Source organism: Coregonus lavaretus (genome assembly GCF_964263955.1).
Source record: "Coregonus lavaretus genome assembly, contig: HAP1_SCAFFOLD_2088, whole genome shotgun sequence".
Lineage (NCBI taxonomy): Eukaryota > Metazoa > Chordata > Actinopteri > Salmoniformes > Salmonidae > Coregonus > Coregonus lavaretus.
Window position 1 is genome coordinate 60,001 of NW_028160602.1, and position 9,107 is coordinate 69,107.

At 49.1% G+C, this 9,107-nt stretch overlaps 1 protein-coding gene across 1 annotated transcript; it reads right to left on the reverse strand.

The window, feature by feature from the left end:
- Nucleotides 1–1,353: 1,353 nt before the first annotated feature.
- Nucleotides 1,354–1,728, reverse strand: LOC311121639 (histone H2B; the record flags this gene model as incomplete). The annotated part of the gene is made up of 1 exon (XM_084196101.1): nucleotides 1,354–1,728. One exon carries the CDS (start codon nucleotides 1,726–1,728, stop codon nucleotides 1,354–1,356), a length of 375 nt encoding a protein of 124 aa, XP_084052227.1.
- Between the last annotated feature and the right edge of the window lie 7,379 nt (nucleotides 1,729–9,107).

The window sequence follows — 9,107 nt, forward strand, 5'->3', positions numbered from 1 at the left end:
CTCACTCAGTCTCTCTCACTCACACTCTCTCTCTCTCTCCCCAAGTGGGACAAGGGCTGCATATGTGGTTGGACTGGGAGAAGAGTCCCAGCAGGTGCATGTGGGTCAGAAGGCTGATTGCGACCTCTTTTCTTTTCCCTGTTGTATAGTCTCTCTCTCTCTCTCTCTCACTCTCTCTCTCACTCACACACTCTCTCTCACTCACTCAGTCTCTCTCTCACTCACTCTCTCTCTCTCACTCACTCAGTCTCTCAGTCTCTCTCTCTCTCTCACTCACTCACACACTCTCTCTCTCTCTCTCACTCACTCAGTCTCTCTCTCACTCACTCACTCACACACTCTCTCTCTCTCACTCACTCTCTCTCTCATTGGAATCCACTACTGCTCCAACGACTATCACACTCACTAACTCCTTCACTGTGTTATACTGTGACTTGGCCTACAGACACATTCATATCCCCACTTTGTCACGTGGAAGCCACTGCCTTTTATCCTGTTGCCTCGTGAGTGTAGTAGGAAGGAAAATACACTACGTGGACATTTTGAGTCATGTAGCAGACGCTCTTATCCAGAGCCACTTACAGGTAAGTGAGTGCGTACATTTTCATACTGGCCCCCCGTGGGAAACAAACCCGCAACCCTGGCGTTGTAAGCGCTGTGCTCTACCAACTGAGCTACAGGGGACTACATGGATGATGCGACCTTGACCGGAAATGACCTGTAGGCCAAAAGGGCTACGTTCATATATATATATCTATATAATATACATTCATATTATTCACCACCTTTTTATTCTTGCCATCATCATTCTCGTTCACATCATTAGGGTATAGTCCAATGATTGAGCATCCATTCACTCCATCCTTGTCCTACCGATTCAGGAAGTCAACTCAAAATGACTATCTGCTCATTAGATGATAAAAGGAATTTCTTTCCAATCAAACCCAACTTACTGCCTTTTTGATTTATTTATTTACACCCTTTGTCAAATGGTGCCATTTTACATTGCCTTCACCTGGAATGGAGCCCGACAAACATGGGTTACTATTCAGCGCGCAAAGACACCAAAAAAGGCGCGCTAAACCCCTACGCTGGAACGGCCAGGGGAAATGATACAATGTAGCCGCTCTCTGAGCAGGCGCGCGCCGCCCATTAAACAATGATACAATGTAGCAGCTCTCCGAGGCGGCACGCGGCGCCCATTAAACAATGATATAATGTAACCGCGGTCGTACAATGTAACGCAGCCTACCTACGCATTCATTCGGTGGCGATGGAATTGCTTTTTTTACTGACAGAGTGGGTGGCTCTTAAAAGAGCCTTTGGGTTAGTAGAGCAGTCCAAATGCGCTGTTTACTTGGAGCTGGTGTACTTGGTTACGGCCTTGGTGCCCTCGGACACGGCGTGTTTGGCAAGTTCACCGGGGAGTAGCAGGCGTACCGCGGTCTGGATCTCCCTGGAGGTGATGGTAGAACGCTTGTTGTAGTGGGCCAGGCGAGAGGACTCTCCGGCGATACGCTCGAAGATGTCGTTCACGAAGGAGTTCATGATTCCCATGGCCTTGGAGGAGATGCCGGTGTCGGGGTGGACCTGCTTCAGGACTTTGTACACGTAGATGGCGTAACTCTCCTTCCTGGACTTTCTGCGCTTCTTGCCGCCTTTCCCTGCGGTCTTGGTGACGGCTTTCTTGGAGCCCTTCTTGGGCGCTGACTTTGCTGGCTCGGGCATGATGATGTCTCGTTGCTTCTCAGAAACGAATGAGGGGGTGAAGGGCGCTTACCCGTCTTATGAAGAGGAAGCTAAGCAAAGTCAGCGGCCGTAGACACTCCCCTGCTTGCTCCCTCCCTCCCTCCCTCCCTCCCTCCCTCCCTCCCTCCCTCCCTCCCTCCCTCCTCTCTATAGTCTATGCTCTGTGACCGATGGGGAATTGTGTGTTTCAAAAGGGGGGCTTTAATAGGTGTCCAAATGGCACGATTGTTGTGCCAAATAATGCTGGTGATAAAATTGCCCACTTTGGCACCGTCAGACATAGGGCTCCCATTTTGGACTGTGTGTGTGTGTGTGCGCGCTGTCCCCCTCTTTTCGAGCCACGTCTACCGACTCGTGGTGGCTTTATGTTGTCCAAATTCCACTATTGCTTGACCCAAAATAATAACGTTCTTACACTTTGCCACTGTCAGATATAGGCCTCCCTCTGTGCGCTAAAAGTGGACGGGACATTAGAATCCTCTAATTAATACTCCCTGTCCACTCGAAGTGGCTCATACTTTCTTACTAAATTGCATACTAAACATTTGTTGTTATATATAACACTACATGGAATGGGCCCATTTTAAGCGGATGTGGGTGGCTCTTAAAAGAGCCTTTGGGTTCGAGTCGGGGTGTTGAGGTTCCGAAGAGAGTGGGTTTAACCGCCGAAACCGTACAGGGTGCGTCCCTGACGTTTCAGAGCGTAGACCACGTCCATGGCTGTAACGGTCTTCCTCTTGGCGTGTTCGGTGTAGGTGACTGCGTCACGGATCACGTTCTCCAGGAACACCTTCAGGACACCGCGGGTCTCCTCGTAGATCAGACCGGAAATACGCTTCACGCCGCCGCGGCGAGCCAGACGGCGGATAGCGGGTTTGGTGATTCCCTGGATGTTATCGCGGAGAACTTTGCGGTGACGCTTGGCGCCTCCTTTTCCGAGTCCCTTGCCGCCTTTGCCTCTTCCGGACATGGTGTGTTCGCTAGTTGAGTTCAAGTGAATGAATGACTTCAGCGCCGGTGCGCGGTGCGCTATTATCTGCGTTTGGTCGACCTGATTGAGGCCGGCGGCACAGAAAGCGCGCCTCTGTTATATGTTCGGAGGCGTTGCAAAGGGGAGGGCGCTCGTTCTAGGGGACTAGGGAGGAGCGATTTCAAAGATGACGTGAAAGCAACTAACGTGCGCGGGAAACATACTCAAATACTGATATAGGCTATGTGGAACACAAGGCCAAACTGTGACAACTGGGAGATCAGCTAGTACACTGTGTCCCTCTCCTCATATTGTTGTTGTTGTTGTTGTTGTTGTTGTTGTTGTTGCACCTGATTCTACTCATTGAGGACTTGGTAATTTAGGTGACAGGTTGTTCAATCAGCTGTGGCTGTCCAGGCCTACAAGAAAAATGGGTCCTGTTGGGGGTAGGCTACTCTACCGCTGGAGTTGGGAAACACTGAAATGGAAGGGGGACACGCAGTGAGCAAAACTCCTAACCACATAAAAACACAGACACTTGAGATCATTAAGAGCTATAAGGAGTCCATCAACTACCTGGTCAGTCAAGTCATATAGGGGGGGATTTCATGGCCACCTGCTGGAGCAGAAGTCATGTTTGCCAACACTGGCCTTAAAATCATTAGGAGCTATAAGGAGTCCATCAACTAACTGGTCAGTCAAGTCATATAGGGAGGGATGTCATGGCCACCTGCTGGAGCACAAGTAATGTTTGCCAACACTGGCCTTAAAATCATTAGGAGCTATAAGGAATAAATCAACTCATCATTCAAGTCATATAGGGAGGGATCTTAGCACCACCTGCTGGATCAGAAGTACCCTTCACCGTAGGCACAAGAGAGCCATCATCTCTCAACCGGTGCAATTTCCATACGTATGTGGTAATAAAACAAACAACGACAGCTCCTCATATAGGCAGTGGTTTCACACATTTTTCTCCAAGACGTTCATAGATGACCAGCAGGGTCAAATAATAAGCACAGTGGTTGTAGAGGTTGCAACAGGTCAGTCAGTACATCAGGAGTAAATGTCACTTGTTGTTAGTGTTGTAGTTCCTATTTCTACGGTGTTGCCTACCTGCAGCAATCAGGATTTACCTGCAGTGTTGATTGCAATTCCGTAATTTGTCAACTCATGATAACAGATGTTTTGCAAACCGTTGATGTTTAAATGAATGGATTCCCGGTGTCCGGATACCTTTTCTCTTAAGGGATGTGATTGAGTGAAATCCAAAGTAAGTTGGTCTAAATACATAATAGGATGAATCATTCAGGTAAAATAACACAATGTCTATTTGAGTCGAATCAACGTAATATAATCCTTTTTACGTCTCTATCATCTTTACTCAATGTATTGGACCACATCAACTCAACTTACTCAAGCTTATCCACTCATAAAAACAAGCAAAAAGATCTACTCAACAATATGACGTGTGCTTTTGTTGACTGTAATAGCTTGAGTACATTCCACAAAGTCATTTTTTACAGTGTATCTAAAGACACGTTTGTTGTGGTGATGCACTTTTTCTTTGACGTTGAACTTGCATTGAACAGACAAATCCATTTCGTTACAACCCTTTTGTAGTATGACTTAGGAATATTTGTTGATGATCCTAATGTCTATGCGTGAATAGTGATTGGTTGTTGGTGAAATATTGCTGAGAACCCATCGTTTCCTGGCCTTTTTTCACTATTGAGCAATTTTGAAACATTTGTTTTGCTATTGGATTCATAATGGTGACCTGGGACAAGTAATTAGTGAAACCAGAGTTCAGCAGTTGCCATTAAAGCGATCCAACCAAGTCATCCTAATAGGCTAGTATTAGCCTAAAGCAGGGTTTCCCAAACTCGGGCCACGTTTTGGGAGTTTTTGCCCTAGCACTACACAGCTGATTCAAATAATCAACTCATCATCATCAAGTTGGGAGTATTAGAATCAGTTGTGGAGTGCTAGGGCAAAACGCAAAACGCGCACCCCTTGTGGACCCCAGGACCGCGTTTGGGAAACGCTGGCCTAAAGAGCAAATGCTGAAAGGGAATCACCATGAGGTGCAGTACCCACATTTAACCACAAGATGGCCTCCGTGCTCCACTGTAAAGTTTGGGCCTCTGCATGAGTCTCTCAGCAGCACTGCAACATGGGACTTTCAAAGTAAGTTGGCATGCAATGTTTTTTCTGGACTGCATGCAAGGCTATTATTACACACAACTAATAGTGTCAATTATTCATCTGAACACAATTCTTGTTACTATTCGGCCTATATTATCACTCGTTTCTTTTTCCCCTCCTTTGTAAAGCATTTTACTGTGTTACTATATAGTTCAAAGGAAGTGGATGATGCCAGATGGTTGTGTATATACACACACAAACATTGAAGCTAGACTTCAGGCAACTAAAAAGGTGCAATACGTAGCTTTTAGACGTGTTAGTGAACAACATACATGGTGGCTAATGTAGAGGTGCGTGTATACATGGAACAATTGTGCCTTTTTGATGGAAATATGGAGGTGGCTCTTAAAAGAGCCTTTGGGGGATATTCGAGTTCAGGTCATCCTCATTTATGCGCGCTCTCCGCGAATACGGCGGGCCAGCTGGATGTCCTTGGGCATGATGGTCACCCGCTTGGCGTGGATGGCGCACAGGTTGGTGTCCTCGAACAGGCCGACCAGGTAAGCCTCGCTAGCCTCCTGTAGGGCCATCACGGCGGAGCTCTGGAAGCGCAGGTCGGTCTTGAAGTCCTGGGCGATTTCTCGCACCAGGCGCTGGAAGGGCAGCTTGCGGATGAGTAGCTCAGTGGACTTCTGGTAACGACGGATCTCTCTCAGAGCCACGGTGCCGGGCCTGTAACGGTGAGGCTTCTTCACACCGCCGGTGGCCGGGGCACTCTTGCGAGCAGCCTTAGTGGCGAGCTGCTTCCTGGGGGCTTTGCCACCGGTGGATTTGCGAGCTGTTTGCTTGGTTCTGGCCATGGCGCTGCTCTGACAGTCGGGAGTATAGCCTCGAAATGCCTATGTGAAGTTTATAAAGCCGGCAGTGGCGCCTGCTGATTGGACACCATCTCCCCACCACCCCGATTGGCCCGTTTCGCAGGCCTTTCCTTTCCTCCGTTGGCCATTGGACGGGAGGCCCGGCCTCTCCAAAACTCAAACTCCCGGTGCGCGCGCAATAGGACGCCGCCGGCCCTTTACGCGCAATAGGACGCCGCCGGCCCTTTATGCGCAATAGGACGCCGCCGGCCCTTTACGCGCAATAATAGTCGCCAAAGTCAAGAGTGACATCTTATAGGCACGTATAATCGATTAGTTACCGGAGTGTAACTCCAGTTCTATGAGTGGAGCGGAGCCCCATAGGGGAGCTATGCTCCTAGTGGTTTACCCTCTGCCCTAAGGCAGATGCAGCCTGAAGCAAAATTATGCACACACCTACAGCCAATAGGAGTACAGGTGTCCCTATATAAGGAACCCCGTTCCCTCAATCTGCCTCCCGAGATATTATCTTCAGCGAGACTAGAGAGGGTCGGTAGGGCCTTAAGTCCTATGGGGCTCCGCTCCACTCATAGAACTGGAGTTACACTCCGGTAACTAATCGTTCTATATCGTGGAGCTCCGCCCCATAGGGGAGCTATGCTCCTAGTGGTTTAAGGCGGAGCGAAACGCTCCAAAATGTACTCCCTGCCGAGCCTAACACTTCCCATTAAAAAATGAAAAGGTCAAGCCCAGCAATGGCTGCAACCAATTCCCGCAGTACTGCGACTAAAAACCCATCAGGGCGTCACAATATACCGCGTCATCGGTTATAGACCCGCCCCATCTAGCTCAATGACAATGTCAATGGCTATTGGGCAGATCAATAGAATAGACGCCGTGCTAATCGATTAGTTACCGGAGTGTAACTCCAGTTCTATGAGTGGAGCGGAGCCCCATAGGGGAGCTATGCTCCTAGTGGTTTACCCTCTGCCCTAAGGCAGATGCAGCCTGAAGCAAAATTATGCACACACCTACAGCCAATAGGAGTACAGGTGTCCCTATATAAGGAACCCCGTTCCCTCAATCTGCCTCCCGAGATATTATCTTCAGCGAGACTAGAGAGGGTCGGTAGGGCCTTAAGTCCTATGGGGCTCCGCTCCACTCATAGAACTGGAGTTACACTCCGGTAACTAATCGTTCTATATCGTGGAGCTCCGCCCCATAGGGGAGCTATGCTCCTAGTGGTTTAAGGCGGAGCGAAACGCTCCAAAATGTACTCCCTGCCGAGCCTAACACTTCCCATTAAAAAATGAAAAGGTCAAGCCCAGCAATGGCTGCAACCAATTCCCGCAGTACTGCGACTAAAAACCCATCAGGGCGTCACAATATACCGCGTCATCGGTTATAGACCCGCCCCATCTAGCTCAATGACAATGTCAATGGCTATTGGGCAGATCAATAGAATAGACGCCGTGCTAATCTGACTAGCAGATAGCCGTGCCTCAATATTCTATGGAACAAAATATACCAGTCATACTAAACTGAACCTCAGATAGATGACCTCACATTCTATCCACTCAATACATGTTTCTATATGCTGACACTGTCAGCCAGGAGACATGCCACAGAATATGCTCTTCATCCGAAGCGGACCTGATAGAGACCAGTCTATCATCCTGCTTCTCCCTCCTCTACCTCAAGATTCCCCTTCAGCTGTGCTGAGTGCAATCGAGATTGGAGTTTAAAAGGCTTATTCTTGACATAAGTCTTCCTAACCAGAGCGGACCTGATTGGAACCTGTCCAAGGTCCTGCTCTGTCCTCCTTTTCTAGCTCAAGAACGCCTTTCAGCTCTGCTGAAATTCGATCGAACAAAAGAGTTAGAAAACATGTCCATAATATGTTACTTCTAATAAAAGCGGACTTATGAACTTATTCACAATCCTGCTTTCTTTCTCTATTCTGCTCATGATCTCCCTTCAGCCACGCTGAGTACAGACCGAGCCAAAGAGTTAGAAGACATATCCAACAGATAGAAAACGGATAAAAGGAGACGGTGTCGACCATGACGCTGCTCTACAAATATCCTCTACCTCTGTTCCTCTGAAAAGAGCAGTAGAAGCTGCTACTCCACGAGTGGAGTGCGCTCTAATACCCTGAGGCGGTTGTTGCCCCGCCGCCTCGTACGCCGTCTCAATGCCTTCACAAAGCCAATGAGACAAACGCTGTTTTGAAAGTGGTCTACCCAATGCAGCCGCACCGTGACACACAAACAGCTGAGGCGATGACCTAACCGCCGCTGTGCGCCTAACGTAACACGCCAAAGCGCGTACTGGGCACAGACAGTGAAGCTTTTCCTCACTCCTCTCCCCATGGGGAAGGGGATGAAAAGCCCACAATTCCACGATCTGCGATCTATATGCACTGTTAATAACCTTCGGCACAAATGCCGGGTTAGGACGTAACACCGCTCTGCTCAAATCGCCATTAATGGCAAGGCAGTCGGGTCTCGTCGACAGTGCACACAAATCGCTGACTCGTTTAGCAGTAGTCAAGGTGAGCAACAGCGCCGTCTTGATAGACAGCATCTTGAGGGGTATTTGATTCAATGGCTCGAACGGCGACTTACATAGCGCTTCGAGAACCAATGCCAAATCCCACTTGGGCAGCGTAGCTCTAGGTCTTGGCCTAAGCCGTTGCGTTCCCAATAGGAAACGTTTCACTAAAGGGTGACTGAAAACACTTTTTCCGTTAAAACCTTCATGACCAGCTGAAATTGCCGCTGCAAACACTCGAATAGTGGAGGGCGATTTCTGCTTATCAAACATAGACTGTAGGAATGAGAGCACACTCTCTACCTGACAGCTCATGGGGTCCACGTCCTGTGTATCACACCATCGTGAGAAAACGTTCCATCTGCTGGTATACACCCTAGAAGTGGAACCGGCTCTTGCGCCCTGTATTGTTCTGATCACTGCATCAGACAACCCACGGCGCTTTAACCTGTCCCATTCAGGAACCAAGCCTTCAGTGGTTGGCCGATTATGGGCCATTGCCCTATCGAGCCTCCCGCCTGAGTCAACGCGTCTCGTTGATGTGGAATTGGCCAGGGTGGCGCAATCAACATCTGACTCATCTCTGCAAACCACGGAGCCCCCGGGCGATCGGGCGCTATCAGTATCACTGACAGCTCCTCTGACCTCACCCTGGCTAGCAGTGGGAGAATGCAAGACAGCGGAGGGAATGCATACAGGAGAACTTTCGGCCACAGGTAGTGCGCGAATGCGTCTCTTCCCAATGGCGGTTCGTCCTGGTTTCTCAGAGAGAACCATAGGGGACACTGCGCGTTCACACGTGACGCGGACAGGTCCACCTCGGCTCTCCC